This window comes from Acipenser ruthenus, chromosome 18 (genome assembly GCF_902713425.1).
Source record: "Acipenser ruthenus chromosome 18, fAciRut3.2 maternal haplotype, whole genome shotgun sequence".
Classification (NCBI taxonomy): Eukaryota; Metazoa; Chordata; class Actinopteri; order Acipenseriformes; family Acipenseridae; genus Acipenser; species Acipenser ruthenus.
The window spans coordinates 11,480,091-11,502,114 of record NC_081206.1 but is presented as its reverse complement, the minus strand read 5'-3'; the positions used below and the strand labels follow the sequence as shown (position 1 = coordinate 11,502,114).

The 22,024-nt window shown below is 39.9% G+C and overlaps 2 protein-coding genes across 2 annotated transcripts in view; both read right to left on the bottom strand.

Annotated features, from left to right (window-relative positions):
- The window catches only part of LOC131698709 (zona pellucida sperm-binding protein 3-like), a 177,438-nt gene that overhangs the window by 26,208 nt on the left and 129,206 nt on the right, over window positions 1-22,024 (bottom strand). The window lies entirely within an intron of this gene.
- On the bottom strand, window positions 2,906-21,946 carry LOC117426036 (uncharacterized). The gene is made up of 5 exons (XM_034905505.2): window positions 21,878-21,946; window positions 7,480-7,625; window positions 5,609-5,819; window positions 5,309-5,490; window positions 2,906-3,917 (listed from the first exon to the last, which is right to left on the bottom strand). The coding sequence occupies exons 1-5, from the start codon at window positions 21,909-21,911 to the stop codon at window positions 3,855-3,857; spliced, it is 636 nt and encodes a 211-aa protein (XP_034761396.2). The 5' UTR covers window positions 21,912-21,946; the 3' UTR covers window positions 2,906-3,854.

Here is a 22,024-nt window from a genome sequence, read left to right as displayed (position 1 = left end):
GATGACATGTCCATATCAAGGTCTTAGAACCAGAGGGCGTAAGTGACATTTTCATAATTTTACAGGAGAGCAAAAATAAGATTTTGATTGTATGTGTTCAATTGCCATTTATCAGTACATGCACAGTATCAATATAATTTTGAAGAAAATTAAAGTTTATTTTTTTGTTTTAATTTGAAAGAATAGCACCAGAATTTTGCTTAAGTTAGATTTTCCATAATAACACACTGAAATGAATACCCGTTGCAGATAAAAGTGAGTTTTTCTTCACTAGCTATATATGACCTCCTGGCACTAAGTTTACCTAGATTTTGCAGTTGTGTCTTTATTACTTTCTCACTTTATTCAATGCAGTTTGTGATTTCAGTGAGGTCCTTTTGGAAGGGGGGCGGCAGTCCCGTGGGATCTGCCTGCCAGTCATGGCGGTGACACAGAGAGGTGGGGAAGAGGGTGTGTGCGCTTTCCCCCTCTCTGAGTGGCTGGGATGCAGGTTTTAGTGGGATTGTTGAACCTATAAATTAATACTCTGCTGTTTCCTCAGATCTGCCCCTTTAGACCGGAACAGGAGTAAAAATAAAACCGAGCACCTGTGTGGTGTTTCAACTACAATTTCTGTCTCCCGTGTCAGTGAATACCCACACCCTTCCACACTGACTCACACAGCCTGGTGGAGAAAGTTCAGATCTGATCCCAAGGTAAAGCCAGCGGTGGATTCCATCAGACTTGACAGCAAAACAAAATCTTCCTGCTGCTTCAGCTTTCTAAAGAGGGGAAGAAAACACGACCTCCTGACAGAGGCACTACATTCCTGAAGAGAGAGTCAATGCAAAGTCAAGTCTGAAGCATAGTTCTATATATAACACTAGGACCGTGTGAAATGGAAGCTTTTTTTGTCTTGTTTAATTTAGAAAGCCCAATTATTTTACCGCTGGTTTTCTTCCCAATTTACAATGTCCAATTCTGTTTCTTCACCGCAGCAATCCCCACACCGCTCAGTAGAACTGAAGGTCCTCCGATCCCATGACCAAGCCAATTGTCTCTTTACACCAGGGAGCTTGACAGTGGATGTCAGCAAGCTATGGGATGCAAAAGTCCCTGTCGGTTTTGCCTCCCTAACCCACAGGCGCACCAGAGCCAATGAAATCCACAGTGAAGACCGGACACGAACCTGCATTTAAAACTCAACCTAGGCTTTGTAATTAGCAATACATCAACAATCTCCCCTTTACTACAGGATTACCTTCCCACATCAGGGCACACAATAAGAAAGCCTGCTGCAGAACAACGTGTAGAACAAGAGCCCTCCTCAACCATGTCCCATGTCCCTCAACCATGGGCTGCTTAATTCATTAGACAAACTGCTAAAGTCTCACTCTGTAATGTGAAATGATATGAAATAATGTTGCTCACAGAGTAAAATCCTTTCCTTCACAGTCTGAGAGCTGTTGCTGGATGTGCGTCTGATTGTGGACAAACATACACCAGTTCCGGACTCACACAGCCTGGTGGAGGAAGCAGATCTGATCTCAAGGTAAAGCCAGCGGTGGATTCCTTCAGCATTGACAGCAAAACAAAATCTTGTCAATCCAATTAGATTACATCTACATCCCAAAAAACAGTGTGTGATGAAATCATTTGAAACATGAATAATCCAATGTGAAAGGATTTTGGATTGCTCAGACTGAGTCGTGGCTTCTATTGTGTGCACAAACACATCGGAACAGTGAATAACCCTGGAATAAAGTAGCTCTAGCTAACAACATCCTTCCATAGATCTTACCGATCCTGCGCTCCCATTAGCTAAACAAGTCTCACCTGTGCAGTTCTGAAATGCACACACGTTACAGGGTTTTCATTTCAAAACATGATTTCTGTTACTTCTTTAGGTTTTCTCTGCCTTTGCACAGGAAATATATTATGCTTACACTTCCTGGGTCATTTCCCCTCAGCAGTGTCTTGTGGGTGATGTTACTGGCTGAAAGCACGTCAGTCAGTAGGGGAAGCAGCTGCTTTGTTATTGACAAGACAGAAAACATGCAGGGGTGGGGCCACCCTCCAGGTGAAATGACCAAGCAAGTGCATCACTGTCTGAAAGCGCTGATATCAAACAGAGGTTTCTTGAACCAAATGTAATGCCAGATAACATGTTTTCAAATAAAACTGGCCGTTTGACACATATATAACAAGTGGAGGTGTGCACCAGATATGATTTATGGAATTATTAGCTACAATCACCAAGAATACCTGAATAGAATAATGATTTCAGAAATGGGTAAGACAAGCTTCCATCTCACTAGTTCTGCCCACAATCAGCCTCAAATCTGAGGTCACTGGATGCACTTGTAACAATGGGCAGGCTAGTTTGATACAGGCCAGAAGGCAGTATAGAGTCCAGACATGGATTGTGGATACAAGCACAGAGCACATTTATTTTAGTAGTCAAATGCTTCAACCCATACAGTTCCATGAACCGGCTGCAGTAATTTACTCATCCAAGGCACGTCTACACAGCGCTCAGCCTTCTTTGCAACTGAGAAACATTCAGCAACCCAGTAGATGGCGCTAAAGAAGTATCACCATTAGATATCACCAAAGTACAATAATCAAGTAGTAAAAGATCATTGTACCTGTAGCTTTACAATACTGACTCCCCCTGTTAAAAAGTGGGTACCTTTGAACTATTCTGAAAGAAAGAAATGCAATAGAAAGAAAATCCCTTCTTAGGTAGCAGAGCAGTTTGTTCACAGTCCAGTTGGTTTACATTCCCCAATGGGTTCTAAAGGATATAGCGGCAAGAAGTCTTGATTCAGAGATCACGCGGAATCTGTGCCGTGTTTCCCGGGTAAACAAAAAACTTATACTGTAGAATTGTTTTATTGTTTTATTTACATAAATGTTTACAAAAAATACATAAATATATCTACTCAATATAATTTTCTTGACGTAAATTTGTTTTTTTCATGGGCCTGAGCTGGGCCAAATTTTTGGTAAAAAATGGTAAATACCAGCTTTTACAGAATCCGGGAGTTTTAAGGTAAGAAACAGTAAAACAAATCTTTTATGGAACATGTACATGTACATGCCTTCCATTATCAAGGATCTGTGCATGCGTTTGCTGTGAATAATTGCAGATTTTGTCTTCTGTGTTCAAAGCGAATGTACTGCTCATGAAAGATGCTGGATTAGAGCAGGTATCACACACACACACACACACACACACACACACACACACGTTTGTATTGCTATCTTTGTGTGTATTTATGATTCCTAATTCCTAATGCCATAGAAACCAGGGGCAAAAGACTAGATTTTAAATAAGATTTATTTAGCTATTTCTTATATTTTACTTTCTTATTCAGTGTATATCTTTGTGGAAACATTTTTTCCAATTTTGTCCTCCAATGGTTTGAAGACTATACATACACACACGTTTGTTTGTCGTGTTTATGAGGACTTTTCATTGGCTCCCCTAATGTGTACATTTCTTATTCTAAACTCCAGAGAGGCATGGATCACTATAATAAAGAACATTTGGGTAAATAGTCCTGATTCTCTATTTTATGTTTTAAATGTATGTTTATACATTACAGGGGCATGGCCTATGCCCTCATAAAGTAGGTTTTGTCTGGTTTTCTTAGCTTGGGGGAACATTTTTTTTTACCCTGTGCACTGTTTTTCTGCCCCTTATTGCAGGGAAAGTGGGAGCCCTATCAGTTCCATGATCAACAAGACCACGAGAACTCATACTGGCATTCAGCCGATCCACAGGACCTTCTCATGGATTTGAACCGGCGACGTTCCCCGGCGTTGAGGCTTGTGGGGCTGCACTGGAGTCTGTGCTGGTGTGAAGACCCCTATCTGCAGCAGTGGCATCTGTCATAGCGCTCTTTTCTTCTCTCCAAGACCCTGAGACACCCCTGGAGAAGGACACAAGAGGAGAACTCATGAGGAGCGCACAGAACTGCCCCCTTCTGTCAGCTTCAAACAGAAAGTTACAATAATAACTCTTTAAAGGAGTGATGCTGTATATCACGTCATTTTGTTAAGGAATTAAATTTGACAATCGGTGTATGGATTATTTGTTAATTATTATTTGTACACACCCCTCTGTTGGGTTCTCTATCCCTAATACTGTTAATCCCACATTTTTCAGTGACCTCTTATAACAGAGACAATGCTACTCCGAGTGGTTAAAGGAATCAGCTTTGAAGATATGCTGAAAGAACTGAGGGTAGTTTGTTTCACACTATTCTCTAGTTTTCATTTGGAGACATTAAAGAGATACTTCATAATGTGTTCTTTCAATCCTACTTCATTTGACAGGTCGCTCATTTTACTTTATTAACCTGTAACAACTAGCTATCAAGCATGACCACAGAGTGCCTACATGTGAACCTGCTGTAGGACTCTAACAAGCATGAGCACAGAGCGCCTACATGTGAACCTGCTGTAGGACTCTTGTGTGTTGTATTTAAAAAAAAAAACTGAAACATGTTCCAGCTTTCAGCAGTTTTTTCAGAAGCAGACTCCATGGTCATCGAATAAGCAGCTTCAAATGTCATGTTGGTTGCCCTGTCAGCCCCACCAGCTGTCTATATAATGGAGGAGCGTTGGAAAGTCACAGTTGCATGAATTGAGTGGAATGAGGAAGGCTGTTCAGGCCCGGCATGTAGGATTCTCCAGACAAGCTCAGAGCACCTCAGGTAAAGGCTGATACAGAATAATGATCAGAACTCAATACTGGAGCAACAGGACCACGCAGAATGAAAGGGGCTCCGTACAATAGTACTAGAAATGTGAAAAAGCAATAAGAATAACGTGTGAAGCTACTTCCTCTTAAACTCTGTAGTTTTATGAAACCGATACCAATTTAGAACCGTTTCATGAATATCAAACTGCATTTAATTCAGAGAAAACATTCCAGAAATCATTCGTGAAAACTATCTCGTGAGTCTACAGTTACAACATTGTATTGTATGTATTTACATTTTAAAACACGGTATCTGGTACTATAGCTTAAATGAAGCTCTAAGTTTCTATGCCTTATTCTCAGGTTATTTGTTTGCACTTCCTGGGTCATTACACCTCAGCAGTGTCAAAGCATGTTACTGGCTGAAAGCATGTCAGTCAATAGGGGAAGCAGCTGATTGGTTATAAAACAGGAAAGTAGCCAGTGAAGGGGTGGGTACAATTTCGCTCTTCAGGGGAAATGACCCAGGAAGCATGGCTTCCAAAGACAGTTTTCTTTAAACTGTCTAGTACAAGATACTGTGCTCTGATATGAATTCCCATCAGTTCAGTGACTTACCGCTGTGATGCAAACTGACAGCACTACTTTAATCAGACCCACACCAGCAAAACCAACGACTAGCATGCTGATGGACACTTCTGTCACCTGGAGCTCACAGCGGGCAGTGGTGTTACCAGACGGGCTCAGGGTGGCGCTGGAGACCCACTGTACAGGAGAGGTGGACAGGGCAGTCACACACTCTGAGGAGGGAAACAGTAAAACACAGGATTTTACAGGGATCAATGAACTGATGTTTCATCATGTTGAAAGAATTGAAAAGTCACGCTAACACTTTTCAAGCATAAACAGAAGTCGAACCTTGAACCTCCAGATGGATGCTTGTTTGTTGGTTGGTTCCCCCCAGCTGTGCAGAGAGGTAGCACTGATATGTCCCTGAGTCCCCGGGCCTCACATCCGGCAGGACGAGTGCCTCTCGCTCCCCCAGCGATGCCTTCCTGTTGAAGAGGATGTAGGGGGTCACCTTGCTGCCTGCGTTGCGGAGAATGCCAGTCTGGTGTGTGGAGTTCATCTGCAGGGCAATACAGAAAGCAAGGTTTACAGTCCAGTCTTATAAATACTAAAGAAACATATCCATTCTGTGACAAATAACTGTTTTTCAAGAGAGGAAGTCTGTTTAGTGCAGTTAGAAGTCTCCAGACCAGCTCAAAGCAAGTAGAAACAGGCAAGGAGATAAAAATGATAGAAACGCAATACTGGAGTGTCAGAACCCAGATCTACTCTCAATAAAGAGGCACAATAAGTGATAATAAGTGAATATGTCATGCGGCTCTCTCTTATTATAAGAGGCATCATTTGTCATATTTCTTTGCTTTGCAGTCCCCTCCACCAAATGACATCCCTTCACCCTACAAACACCTGGTTAACTTACAAAATATTTAAGAGAAGTTATGAAATTTGGGAATCTTCTTCTTAAAAGCATCTTGCATGGCTTTGCATTGTTCTAATTTTCTCATACATTTTGTGAGCTTTGACTTCTAATGTACTTCTTGGTTTGAAAGCATGGAAAGGCTTTTGAAAACTGGGTCCTGTTTTATAAGGACTAAAATGAGCGTAGTCTTGTTTACTCCCCTTGCCTTCAGAGCAGTGGAAACATTTGTCCTACTTTGTTAACCTGGTCAGTACGAGCAGTGAAGTTTGTTTTCTTTAAACAGACGGTTGTGGTTTAACACTTCTGTCATACTGCAATAACTCAGTGAGCTGCCATGTCTCAGGAAACCGGAAAACTGACGCCTCGGCATCTGTGCTACATACAGACAGTGAATAGGATGCAGGCTGACAAACCACTGGGGCTTTTAAAAGAGCACAAACCAAGGCTTTCACACCAATTCAAATGTTGCCACCTATTAGCACTAGCAACCTTAGAACTACCCTCTCTTTAAAGGATTGTACACGAAAGCTTTCAAATCAATTTCCTTACCTCCTATTACATCTCAATCAATCAATCAATTTATTATATATAGCGCCTTTCATGGCAAGCCATTCCAAAGCGCTTTAGAAAATAAGCAAAGATTAAACTATAATATCAAACATTAATTAGAACAATTAAAAATGCTAACAATTAAAATATAAAATGTCTATTTTTCAGAAGCTTGGAAAAAACAGGTTATTAATAGAGACTTCAGTTCCCAGGTGCCCTAGCAGTCTGGCGGTTGCACAGTAGGAAAACAAGAAATATGTCTGTTAGACCTGCTTTGCGCGCTTGTGGGGAAAAAAAAAAATCGATCTTCTCTCACAAATATTATTATTCTTGTGAGGGTTTGGGCAATTTATTTTGGGGACGCTTAGCCTCCCCAAGCCTCTGATACGCACCGCCTATGCTGTGTGTACACTGCTGTATGTTTCTTTTGTACTGAGCGATGGTGTAAGCTAAAGACACATTTACATTTTAAGCTCTATTTAATGGACAAGCTTTTTTGAATTTTTTAAGACTGAATCAGTGAGGTGGTATAGTCTAGGTCGAGGTTCTAAGACTGAATCAGTGATGTGGTATAGTCTAGGTCGAGGTTCTAAGAATGAATCAGTGAGGTGGTATAGTCTAGGTCTAGGTTCTAAGACTGAATCAGTGAGGTGGTATAGTCTAGGTCGAGGTTCTAAGACTAAAGCTGGGTTTAAGTCACACCTCCTGCAGGGCAGAGAGGCCACGCAAGGCCACTGCATTCTGCCTGTACCTTGTACCAGGTGGCTGTCCGGTAGCGGCTGTTCCTCTCGATGGCTCTGCAGGGAAGGCTCACTGTATCTCCACATTGCGCTGTCACAGTGTCATGGTGCTGGGAAGATATACTGCGGAGCACCATGGCACACAGGATCAGGGTCACTGGTGGGAAACAGACAACACCATGAAAATCAATTGGAACAGGCCTGCTGCTGAGAAACAAACACCATGAAAAACAACTAGAACAGGGTCACTGGTGAGAAACAAACACCATGAAAAACAACTAGAACAGAGTCACTGCTGAGAAACAAACACCATGAAAAACAACTAGAACAGAGTCACTGCTGAGAAACAAACACCATGAAAAACAACTAGAACAGAGTCACTGCTGAGAAACAAACACCACCATGAAAAACAACTAGAACAGGGTCACTGCTGAGAAACAAACACCATGAAAAACAACTAGAACAGGGTCACTGCTGAGAAACAAACACCATGAAAAACAACTAGAACAGGGTCACTGCTGAGAAACAAACACCACCATGAAAAACAATTAGAACAGAGTCACTGCTGAGAAACAAACACCATGAAAAACAACTAGAACAGGGTCACTGCTGAGAAACAAACACCACCATGAAAAACAACTAGAACAGGGTCACTGCTGAGAAACAAACACCATGAAAAACAACTAGAACAGGGTCACTGCTGAGAAACAAACACCATGAAAAACAACTAGAACAGGGTCACTGCTGAGAAACAAACACGACCATGAAAAACAACTAGAACAGGGTCACTGCTGAGAAACAAACAACACCATGAAAAACAACTAGAACAGAGTCACTGCTGAGAAACAATCACCATGAAAAACAACTAGAACGAGTCACTGCTGAGAAACAAACATCATGAAAAACAACTAGAACAGGGTCACTGCTGAGAAACAAACAACACCATGAAAAACAACTAGAACAGGGTCACTGCTGAGAAACAAACACCATGAAAAACAACTAGAACAGAGTCACTGCTGAGAAACAATCACCATGAAAAACAACTAGAACAGGGTCACTGCTGAGAAACAAACACCATGAAAAACAACTAGAACAGAGTCACTGCTGAGAAACAAACACCATGAAAAACAACTAGAACAGGGTCACTGCTGAGAAACAAACACCACCATGAAAAACAACTAGAACAGGGTCACTGCTGAGAAACAAACACCATGAAAAACAACTAGAACAGGGTCACTGCTGAGAAACAAACACCACCATGAAAAACAACTAGAACAGGGTCACTGCTGAGAAACAAACACCATGAAAAACAACTAGAACAGGGTCACTGCTGAGAAACAAACACCACCATGAAAAACAACAAAGAACAGGGTCACTGCTGAGAAACAAACACCATGAAAAACAACTAGAACAGGGTCACTGCTGAGAAACAAACACTATGAAAAACAACTAGAACAGAGTCACTGCTGAGAAACAACACCATGAAAAACAACTAGAACAGGGTCACTGCTGAGAAACAAACACCATGAAAAACAACTAGAACAGGGTCACTGCTGAGAAACAAACACCATGAAAAACAACTAGAACAGAGTCACTGCTGAGAAACAAACACCATGAAAAACAACTAGAACAGGGTCACTGCTGAGAAACAATCACCATGAAAAACAACTAGAACAGGGTCACTGCTGAGAAACAAACACCATGAAAAACAACTAGAACAGGGTCACTGCTGAGATACAAACAACACCATGAAAAACAACAAAGAACAGGGTCACTGCTGAGAAACAATCACCATGAAAAACAACTAGAACAGGGTCACTGCTGAGAAACAAACACCATGAAAAACAACTAGAACAGGGTCACTGCTGAGAAACAAACACTGTGAAAAACAACTAGAACAGAGTCACTGCTGAGAAACAAACACTATGAAAAACAACTAGAACAGGGTCACTGCTGAGAAACAAACACCATGAAAAACAACTAGAACAGAGTCACTGCTGAGAAACAAACACCATGAAAAACAACTAGAACAGGGTCACTGCTGAGAAACAAACACCATGAAAAACAACTAGAACAGGGTCACTGATGAGAAACAAACACCACCATGAAAAACAACTAGAACAGGGTCACTGCTCAGAAACAAACACCATGAAAAACAACTAGAACAGGGTCACTGGTGAGAAACAAACACCACCATGAAAAACAATTAGAACAGGGTCACTGGTGAGAAACAAACACCATGAAAAACAACTAGAACAGGGTCACTGCTCAGAAACAAACACCATGAAAAACAACTAGAACAGGGTCACTGCTGAGAAACAAACACCATGAAAAACAACTAGAACAGGGTCACTGCTGAGAAACAAACACCACCATGAAAAACAATTAGAACAGGGTCACTGCTGAGAAACAAACACCACCATGAAAAACAACTAGAACAGAGTCACTGCTGAGAAACAAACACCATGAAAAACAACTAGAACAGAGTCACTGCTGAGAAACAACCACCATGAAAAACAACTAGAACAGGGTCACTGCTGAGAAACAACCACCATGAAAAACAACTAGAACAGGGTCACTGCTGAGAAACAAACACCACCATGAAAAACAACTAGAACAGAGTCACTGCTCAGAAACAAACACCATGAAAAACAACTAGAACAGAGTCACTGCTGAGAAACAACCACCATGAAAAACAACTAGAACAGGGTCACTGCTGAGAAACAAACACCATGACAAACAACTAGAACAGGGTCACTGCTGAGAAACAAACACCACCATGAAAAACAATTAGAACAGGGTCACTGCTGAGAAACAAACACCATGAAAAACAACTAGAACAGAGTCACTGCTGAGAAACAAACACCATGAAAAACAACTAGAACAGGGTCACTGCTCAGAAACAAACACCATGAAAAACAACTAGAACAGGGTCACTGCTGAGAAACAAACACCACCATGAAAAACAACTAGAACAGGGTCACTGCTGAGAAACAAACACCACCATGAAAAACAATTAGAACAGGGTCACTGCTGAGAAACAAACACCATGAAAAACAACTAGAACAGGGTCACTGCTCAGAAACAAACACCATGAAAAACAACTAGAACAGGGTCACTGCTGAGAAACAAACACCACCATGAAAAACAACTAGAACAGGGTCACTGCTGAGAAACAAACACCACCATGAAAAACAATTAGAACAGGGTCACTGCTGAGAAACAAACACCATGAAAAACAACTAGAACAGGGTCACTGCTGAGAAACAAACACCATGAAAAACAACTAGAACAGGGTCACTGATGAGAAACAAACACCACCATGAAAAACAACTAGAACAGGGTCACTGCTCAGAAACAAACACCATGAAAAACAACTAGAACAGGGTCACTGGTGAGAAACAAACACCACCATGAAAAATAATTAGAACAGGGTCACTGGTGAGAAACAAACACCATGAAAAACAACTAGAACAGGGTCACTGCTCAGAAACAAACACCATGAAAAACAACTAGAACAGGGTCACTGCTGAGAAACAAACACCATGAAAAACAACTAGAACAGGGTCACTGCTGAGAAACAAACACCACCATGAAAAACAATTAGAACAGGGTCACTGCTGAGAAACAAACACCACCATGAAAAACAACTAGAACAGAGTCACTGCTGAGAAACAAACACCATGAAAAACAACTAGAACAGAGTCACTGCTGAGAAACAACCACCATGAAAAACAACTAGAACAGGGTCACTGCTGAGAAACAAACACCATGACAAACAACTAGAACAGGGTCACTGCTGAGAAACAAACACCACCATGAAAAACAATTAGAACAGGGTCACTGCTGAGAAACAAACACCATGACAAACAACTAGAACAGGGTCACTGCTGAGAAACAAACACCACCATGAAAAACAATTAGAACAGGGTCACTGCTCAGAAACAAACACCATGAAAAACAACTAGAACAGGGTCACTGCTGAGAAACAAACACCACCATGAAAAACAACTAGAACAGGGTCACTGCTGAGAAACAAACACCACCATGAAAAACAATTAGAACAGGGTCACTGCTGAGAAATAAACACCATGAAAAACAACTAGAACAGGGTCACTGATGAGAAACAAACACCATGAAAAACAACTAGAACAGAGTCACTGCTGAGAAACAAACACTATGAAAAACAACTAGAACAGGGTCACTGCTGAGAAACAAACACTATGAAAAACAACTTGAACAGGGTCACTGCTGAGAAACAAACACCATGAAAAACAACTAGAACAGGGTCACTGCTGAGAAACAAACACCATGAAAAACAACTAGAACAGGGTCACTGCTGAGAAACAAACACCATGAAAAACAACTGCTGAGAAACAATGTTGTGTGCCCGCTCTCTTGACACAGACATGGTTTTCATGCGAGCAGATTGGATGGGGGTGAAATCTGTGCTGTACCTTCCAGCCATAACTTCAAACACCTCACGTTCTGAGGCAGAGCTGCCAGTCAAGTCAAGCACACCAACGTGTTACAAGTCCAGCACACCAATGTGTTGTCTAAAGCCTTGAAAACAAAGGTTCGGTCATGTTTTATTGTGATTTTGTCATAAATCTGAATGGATTCAAATGTAAAGAACTTCCAATGTCGTTTTTAAGTTTTAATTCTTAAGAGAGAGAGAGGAGGGGAGAGGAGAGGAGAGACATTACAAATGAACCCTACTTCCCATTGCACTGACCCTGTAATAACTCTCCTGGCAACACTCTGAATGAATGTCAATAGCAGGCAGGAAGAGTGAATAGCTGCTCCACATACAAGATGTTTTAATTGAATATTTTTCTATTTTAATTTTTCAGATTTTCATGGTCTTCTGTTTCCATTTCTCACCTGAAGAAGGCACTCTTGTGCGTTCGAAAGCTAGTGGATATATTGTACATATTTGAGCTGATTCTTTTTAAAAGGTATCACCAAAAAACGTGTGCATAATAATCCTGCAGTAAGTGCTTTAGTATCAAGGTTCAGGGCTATACCCCAAGGGGGATGATGCAGATTCCCAATGAGGATACACTGAATGCTCAATTTTCTAATCAAATAATTGTACATTTTTATTTTGGACTAATGATAACAAATATGCATTGTAATTGATGGTTCTGTCTTTGAAAGTCAATGAAGTACAGTGCTGGTACAAATATTCAAATACTGAACAAACACGGCTTGAAAGATATTCATTGACACAAATGACCACGTTCATGTTCATTCATATAACAGACTGGATCAAAAAGATGCAAAGGAAACCCATGCATAAATGAAGTGTGAAGTAAAGTTCTGTACAGAAGAGTGTTTCTCTCCTTTCTTTAGATGTCATCTGATGGGGTACTGGTCTTAAAATGAAGGAATATTCTAATGTTTAATCCATGAATGCCTAGCACTGTGTATTATCAGTCAGAACTATGAAACGTGCTGAATTTAGAAATATTCAATGACACACATTTAAGCTAGAAGTCTTTCTCAGTCGTTTCCCTTTATCTGCGTTTCAGATGCTTCTTTCCTCTTCTCTGAGGTCTTTTATTTTCAGTTGTTCTGCTCAGAATTCCTACGAGTGATAACCAAGGCTTTGAACTATTTTGTTTCTTACTTGTGTTTAGCATTAGCAGAAGCACTTTTAACTGAGTGCACGTTGCTTTTTCAGGACAGCTTTACCAATACTACATGTAGGCAGAAGTTTAACTGGCACTGTATAATCACTAGTGCAATCATTTCTATGCTGAAGGTCACATGGTCTGATCACAGCGCTCTACAGGAAGTGAAAATGTTCCATGTCTGTTTTTTTATGTGGGACTTTCCAACGAACTACAAAGCTTAATAAGGGAAATTTTCTCTAATAAAAAAGCTACTTGCGTACAGCAGTGGAGAGAATAGCACCCTATCTAAGTGTAGGATGTCATGGGGTGGAGTTGAACAACCACACAGAGATCCTTCAGGTGAGCATATTATTGTATATCAGGCGACACACATTTATTTTGGCTTTGTAGCCCAGAAACTCATTATTGCCATTTTATTCTGGTGCTGGGGATGAAATCTCCCGTGAAGGGGATACAGTTGAGGGGTTGTACATACGCAAGTATGCATGTATGTCACAATTCATCAATTTCTTCATATATCTGGAAAAACACCTATCCAATTGTCATTCAACTTGGTACTAACAAAAATGACCATTTGTGACAAGGTATTGTGTCACTTGTGTGGGTAACCGCTGATAGGCAAGACAGAGAGACATGGGAGATGGCGTTGAAACGCCACTCAGGCGCGCAGGATTTATTAACACAAAAGAACGAAAGTAAACTAACGGGTCATGTGACGCTACCAATGATGGTGGCGCACAGAGGACACACACAGCAGCAGGCTGTACAAAAAGCAAAATAAAACACAGTACAAAAACTACAAATAAAAGGTGCCCCACAGGGCGAGTGCTAGCCTTATAAACGAGGCGTCCAGGAACCGGCTACACTACGTAACCCTCGCTATACATTACTTGGGATCACTATCCCCTAAAGTAACCTACTTATGAGCCGGTATTCTTACGATGACTCCTGCTTCTCCATACGGCCTCGGCTGGGCACTGCCTTCACAAGCACTGTGTTGCAGTTTCAGGGTTGCATAGCTGTCGTTCCTACAGAGCGGACGCTCTCCTCCTGAGTATACGCAGCTCCCCTCTGTAGCATGGTGTTGCAGTCGCCCACAGCGATCCTCACCAGATGTTTTTATGCCAACGGACACTCAGTCGAGACCCGCCCACCTGCTGATTGAGGACCAGCACAGTCAATCACTTGCTGCCCTTCCTCTGCCTGGCAGGCAGCAAGTCTCAATCGAGCTCCCTTCTGTTAACAATCAATTCATCAAACAAAACAACTCCAAAATGCACACACAATAAATCCATTTCCCCATATAAGTTACACCAACACAAATTTCCCAATGTGCAGGGCAATCACCCTGCTACACCATGTTATTGGTAATATCAGATTCTGGGGATATAGATTCTGTTTCCCTTTCAATTTGAAGACGACCACCAACATACTTATGGTATTACTGAGATCTTTATATCAGAGCTGCCGATAGGCCCCTTCCTGCGGTGACGTCCTCGGTCCCGCCTACCGAGGGATTAAACAGTCAATCCATGGAAGCCATTTTCTCTTTTGCCTCTCACTTACGGTAAGGTAAGACCTGTGATATTGAACTGTGTGTTTTTGAATGCAGTTCCCCTGCTGTTTTTGTGACATCTGAGCGGCTTTTCAGCCCTGGGTGCTTCGCAATAGGCTGACTAGGGCCACGGGGATGGAGGCTCCATACCCTGTGGCCGAGCCCTCAGCGGCCCTTGGGGCCCCAGTCACTCCACTCCTCCAGTTGTCCCAGAGCCCGTCGCAGGATATTCCCTGCACACAGGCTTGGATTCGACCCCTCGTAGCCGCTCCCCATCTCCGCAAGCGAGGAGGGTTAAGTGCTCGAGGCAGGCAAGGGACATAATGGACCATCAACAGCACAGGCTGCGTCCTTCTGTTTCCACAGGAAACCGTAGTTTAAAACTATAAACCATAAGCAACACACACCGAAATGTCTCTAGGGATGGGCGAGTGCAGCTCATTTTAATTCTGGATTTGTAGTAATGACGGTGGATGTGGGTTCCTGACATCTTGTTGTATTGATGGGTTATAATATGTTATGTTAAAAGGGGAGTCTCATTTGGGCAAAAACAGCCATCCAAGTTCTGACTGCTGTGTGCAACACTGAGCTGCACAATGATGTCGCAATGCGATAGAAACCCTCTACAGAAATGAAGCAGCCATGTACTAAGAACAGTAATGTTTCCACCCCAGTGTTAAAATATTATACACACTATAGAAGGTGTTCGGGGTACCACTGTACATTATTCTTATTACGTAAGGGGGACACATTTGTGGAACTGGAAGTGTATTTATGTATTTCACCATGCTGACATTACTAAATACATAAAGAAAACATTGTTTTGTTGATTTTAAAAAGCTTTAAATAAATAACTCCTAGGTGCACCTTCTTTCAGTTTCCTGTTTCTCTTTGAAGTTCTGTTGCACACAAATGAGTGGTGCACAAAATGGCACAAACATAGCGTGGTGGTAAATTCTTTAAAAACACGGCAGTCATGGGCGTCCACAGAAATAATTCGGGGGGGGGGAGGTGTTTAAAACTAATCGGGGTAACGTAGTTTTGTATCGCATAATAACACTATGTAACACAATTTTTGTTCCTGGGTATTAAGTGTTATTTCCTAATTGCTTATGCCTCAAAAGTATAGAAAATGGCTATTATTCCCCACAAACTTTGCTTTTGTGACCAGGACAATGATATTTTGAAATGTACCTATTTCCAATGAGAAAACGGGCGAATTTGTGTCTTTTCATTCACATAAAGTCAGAAAAAACAACATATGAATCCAAATTAACATGTATTTATACTAAAGTAATACAAAAATGACTACAAAAGATTTAGAAGTGAGTAGTTTTTCGAGATTTACGATTATACTGTAAATCACTTTCACGAATCAGCCCCCAAATGTAGTCTCCCATCATGTTCTCGTTATACTGTCCTTGGTAGCGGCGTTCAAAGTCCAGTATATCCTGGTGGAAGCGCTCGCCTTGCTCCTCCGAGTACGCTCCCATGTTCTCCTTGAATTTATCAAGATGAGCATCAAGGATATGGACTTTGAGGGACATCCTACAGCCCATTGTGCCGTAGTTCTTCACCAGTCTCAACCAGCTCCACATAGTTTTCGGCCTTGTGATTGCCCAGGAAGCCCCGAACCACTGCGACAAAGCTGTTCCAAGCCGCTTTCTCCTTACTAGTGAGCTTCTTGGGGAATTCATTGCACTCCAGGATCTTCTTTATCTGTGGTCCAATGAAGACACTGGCTTTGACCTTTGCCTCAGACAGCTTAGGGAAGAAGTCTTGAAGGTACTTGAAGGCTGCCGACTCCTTATCTAGAGCTCTGACAAATTGTTTCATAAGGCCCAATTTGATGTGCAGTGGTGGCATCAGCACCTTCCGGGGGTCCACCAGTGGCTCCCACTTGACGTTGTTCCTCCCCACAGAGAACTCGGTCCGCTGTGGCCAGTCCCGCCTGTGGTAGTGCGCCTTGGTGTCTCTGCTGTCCCAAAGGCCATATCCTTGATGCTCATCTTGATAAATTCAAGGAGAACATGGGAGCGTACTCGGAGGAGCAAGGCGAGCACTTCCACCAGGATATGCTGGACTTTGAACGCCGCTACCAAGGACAGTATAACGAGAACATGATGGGAGACTACATTTGGGGGCTGATTCGTGAAAGTGATTTACAGTATAATCGTAAATCTCGAAAAACTACTCACTTCTAAATCTTTTGTAGTCATTTTTGTATTACTTTAGTATAAATACATGTTAATTTGGATTCATATGTTGTTTTTTTCTGACTTTATGTGAACGAAAAGACACAAATTCGCCCGTTTTCTCATTGGAAATAGGTACATTTCAAAATATCACTGTCCTGGTTACAAAAGCAAAGTTTGTGGGGAATAATAGCCATTTTCTATACTTTTGAGGCATAAGCAATTAGGAAATAACACTTACTACCCAGGAACAAAAAAAAAAAAAAAAAATGTTACACGGTGTAATTATTAAATTTCTAAGCCTCATTTACATTTACAGCTCAGAATGAAGCCGGCATAGGTCTGGATGGCAGCAGAGATCCTTATCATTTTCAGGTAGGGTTTCCACTTGTCGATCTTTATTAATTCAAGAGCACAGAATGTGCTGCACAGTAAGGGGAATTTAAGAATACACTTGAGCTACTGTCTCCACAGCTATAGAATTATTTTAACCACACAGGAACATGAAAAAAGCAGCCACAATACTTGAAACAATTATAAATATACTTTGCAACCACAACCAAGTAGAGCAGGAAGTGTTAACTATAAAACAAAACATGCCACCTACTGACATAGTGCAGTAACACAGTGCGTGTCAAACACACTGCTCCAAGCTAACTGAATAACACAGTGCGTGTCAAACACACTGCTCCAAGCTAACTGAATAACACAGTGCGTGTTAAACACACTGCTCCAAGCTAACTGAATAACACAGTGCGTGTTAAACACACTGCTCCAAGCTAACTGAATAACACAGTGCTTGTCAAACACACTGCTCCAAGCTAACTGAATTATACAGTGCATGTCAAACACACTGCTCCAAGCTAACTGAACTATTAGAACAAACACACACACACACACACACACTTAAACAGCATGGCACTATGATAGTCATCACACATAGGTTTGTGTGGCTCAGAGCCGCAGCACTGACACGCCTCACTAGAGGCACAAGATTATAATCTTGTAAATGGCCAGCAGAAAGCCATTTCATTACACTCAGCATAATTTAGTGACTTGGGTAAAAAGTATAAAAAGGATTTTATTGTAGAAGACATGAAAACAAGTTTCCTGATTAAACACGTTATTTATAATGAATAACTATATTAGCAGTACATAATAATATTATTTATTTTTACAGATGTGACGTTTCACCATTAGACATTTACAGAAATTCTCTATAAATGCAGCGTTTTTTAAACACCGAATATTAATATTTTTGTATTACCAGTAAAAGCACCATCTTTGGGTCATCCCCTTCCTACCCTAAAAACTTCCTCTTAAAAAAAAAAAAAAAACAAACTGCACATCTGACTGGAAGGAATTCGACCACGTGAAGAGACAAAATGCAAAACCTGGTGTTTAACAGTAAAGCCAACTCAACCCTGTGCTGTAATGAACAGTTCCATTTATACTGTAATACCCTCAGAGTAGCATTGAATCTATGAGTAGAAGCACAGGAAATCAAAGCTTACATTGTTATACATGCAGTAGAAAGGTAAAGCACAGATATGTGCACAGAAATCAGCTAAAACAACAACATCTGATGAAAACCAATACTGTAAATGTGCCTCCATATTATCAAATTCAGACTAACGAACATCAACAAATACAGAGTACAATGATTTGATCTAATAATGTACCTTACTGGTCCTGATTTCTTCGTGCTTTGGTTGTCTGAGTGTGTGAGTTCTTTAATGTCGCAAGTGCCCCCCTAGCCCTCCCCTGTGGACGCCCATGGGCACAGTATATGTTTACTTGGCTTAAATACAAATAAACAGGAACCTACATTAACAACACAGGTGGTTCACATTATATTCATAATGTTTGCTTTTTATAACGTTAGTATTCTCCAACAAGGGCCCTATACAGCTCCTATTTTCAATAATCCACTATTGATGTTATACAAAAGAGACAATTATTTTTTTTAATCAATTTTTTTTACAGAATTTTCAACTGAATGGAAAAAACACCATTTAGAATTCCGATGTGAAGAAGAAACAACGTCACACTTAAATGAAATGTAGGAATCAGGGCGAGATTATGAGCCTTGTGGTTCCCAGTAGAACACCCAGGATGTTTTCTAAAAGCTAACAGGACTAGCATCTTGAGATATGCTTTAAACAATTATATTAGTTTCAGTTCCAGTATAAAATCCAATCTAAAAGCGTGTTTTAAAAGCGGCCTCATTCACAATGCATTTGTATAACTGCAGTATATTCATAATAACGTCTGGTATTTATGAAAATGTTGCACACGTCTCTAGAACACTTTCACCAATGTCACACTTTATATGGCATATAAACAAATCTCCTAGCTATGACTTTACCAATGCAAAATGTCTCACAGTTCACTCAGAAATTATTATTATTATTATTATTATTATTATTATTATTATTATTATTTATTTCTTAGCAGACGCCCTTATCCAGGGCGACTTACAATCGTAAGCAAATACATTTCAAGTGTTACAATACAAGTATATGATCCCAGTAAGAGGGAAACGCATCTTGAAACTAGTGGAGGAAGAGCAGGAGTTCCTCAGAATGAAAATAACGTCTATACTTTTAATTCCGTTTTCACCATGACATAAAATGTGGGGAAGTTTAATTTACTGTGAAATAATACTATATGGGGATCCATATGTGTAAAAAACATGGTAAGATTTGAACATGTCTTTTTTTCCAGATTTAACTTAAATCTTGTATTTTTTCCCAGATTTAACTTAAATCTTGTATTTTTCCCCCAGATTTATAAATGTTGAGAAAATATATTTAAAAAAAAAAAAAATGTGTACATTGATATAATTTATAAATATTTAACTAAATATTAAATCTCTGAACAAGATTTAACATTTAGGTAAAGGGGCAGCAGTGTGTAGTAGTGGTTAGGGCTCTGGACTCTTGACCGGAGGGTTGTGGGTTCAATCCCAGGTGGGGGACACTGCTGCTGTATCCTTGAGCAAGGTACTTTACATAGATTGCTCCAGTAAAAAACCCAACTGTATAAATGGGTAATTGTATGTAAAAATAATGTGATATCTTGTAACAATTGGAAGGCGCCCTGGATAAGGGCGTCTGCTAAGAAATAAATAATAATAATAAATATTTAACTAAATCTTAAATCTCTTACCAAGATTTAACATTTATCTGGAGTTTGTATGCAAATGAGCTCCACCCGCTTTGTGCTTTCAGGCGATTTGATTGACTCTTGTATGCTGAGATTTGCATATTTCCTGATTAGCATTACAATAGCCAATAAAATCGCGTGAAAGCACAAATCGGGTGGGGCTCATTTGAATACAAACTCCAGATTTAGCTGGCCAAATCTTAAGAGATTTAATATTTAGTTAAATATTTAGCTAAATGTTAAATCTTGTAATTCGATTTATAAATTATATCTGAATGTACACATTTAAAAAATATTTATATATTTTCACAACATTTATAAATCTGGTGAAAAAATACAAGATTTAAGTTAAATCTGGAAAAAAAAAGACATGTTAAAATATTAACGTTTTTTTGTTTTTTTTTTTACACATGGCACCCCATAATACTACAGTATATGAACAACTGGATGTAATACAGATTCTTTTGGCCCAGTTTACACAGAAGTTTGTCTTATCAGGAGGGTAACACGTTACGTTAACCAGCTACTTGTAATAAGATAACGTTTTTACAGTATTTATTTTTTAAAAGTGTAACATTGACAAATAATCGGATTACTTTTCATGGCCAAAAGTAATGGAGATTACTTTGTGTTACTTTAGTTAGAAATCCTGCAGTATTTGCAGCTTGCAGAAGCACCTGTGTGCAGATAACTTTTCCTCACGCCTCGTTCATTTTCTCAACTTTACTAGCATTAAAACCCAATTGCAAAACTTGTATTATCTTTTTGGATATGTATTTATTATTATTGGTAAAAGTAGTATAAATGTAATAATTAATCAGTAATATATTACTTTGAAAGAAAACAAACGTTTTTGAGGCAGATTTCTTTTTTGGAGCCAGTAATCAGCAGTATATCAATTGCTTGTTCTTTTTCAAATTGACATTCCATTTTCATCTTGCTGTTCAGTTTTACAATACTGTTCAAATATAAGTCTCTCGTTTTTTGGAAGGACAGCGTGTCAATCTGTCATCGGGGTTACCCTAAAAACGACATGTATAATAATTGCGATACATATTAAAATATTCTAAATACACAGTTGAATAAATAGAATTGCACATTGATTTCAACATTTTATTAAGATGATGTAATTTTGAAAGTATAATGCTTTTTAAATGTATTTTCAATTCTTTAAATATCCATGCTAGAGAATGATTAGGCTAAAGATATATCGATGCATAAACTGGGCTGACTGCTATTTTAAAGTATTGCCTGCTTTTAAAGGTGTGGCAATTATTATTATTATTATTATTATTATTATTATTATTATTATTATTATTATTATTATTATTATTATTATTATTATAGAATGTATATCACCGCAATGCTGGCTGTGAGTAATATAAACATGTATTTGTTGAGCCTCTCCAAAGCGTCAATAGCCTGTTTCGTTTAATGAATGCCTATCAAAAGTATGTGCGATGGGGTATCGCAAAACCACCAAAACAACGACAACTAATAATGAGTTATTCTGTATTACCCTGTTATTCTAAACCCAACACCATGATTTGACTAAGGACAACAATATTCACTGCTAGCTTTCATTAGCATGCTTTTATCAGAAATAATACAAGTAAAAAAGTTAACAAACCAGGAACAAACAACACTGTACAGTTCATTTAGGGACTTGTGAGTGGGCTGAAGTTTGTCTGTTTTTCCCTTCAGAAAACAATATGCGCAAATAACAGCCTAGGACAATATTAACACTACACATGTTTTTATTTTTTTATTTCTGGCAACGTTCAAGTCTTGTCGCAGTTTGTATGTTGTTCGTGCAAAGCTCACAGTAGTGTATCATCTCTTTAACACTCACCCCTGCTATGCAGCGCTGTGGTCGAGAATGCCATTATGAAGCGCTCAGAGCTCTTGCTGTTCAGTTTCCTGTGCATCTCGGTTACTGAAAGCAGAGCAAAGTGTTTTGTAAGACTGCTTTTAACAGCTCCTCCTCTTTTTCCTTTAT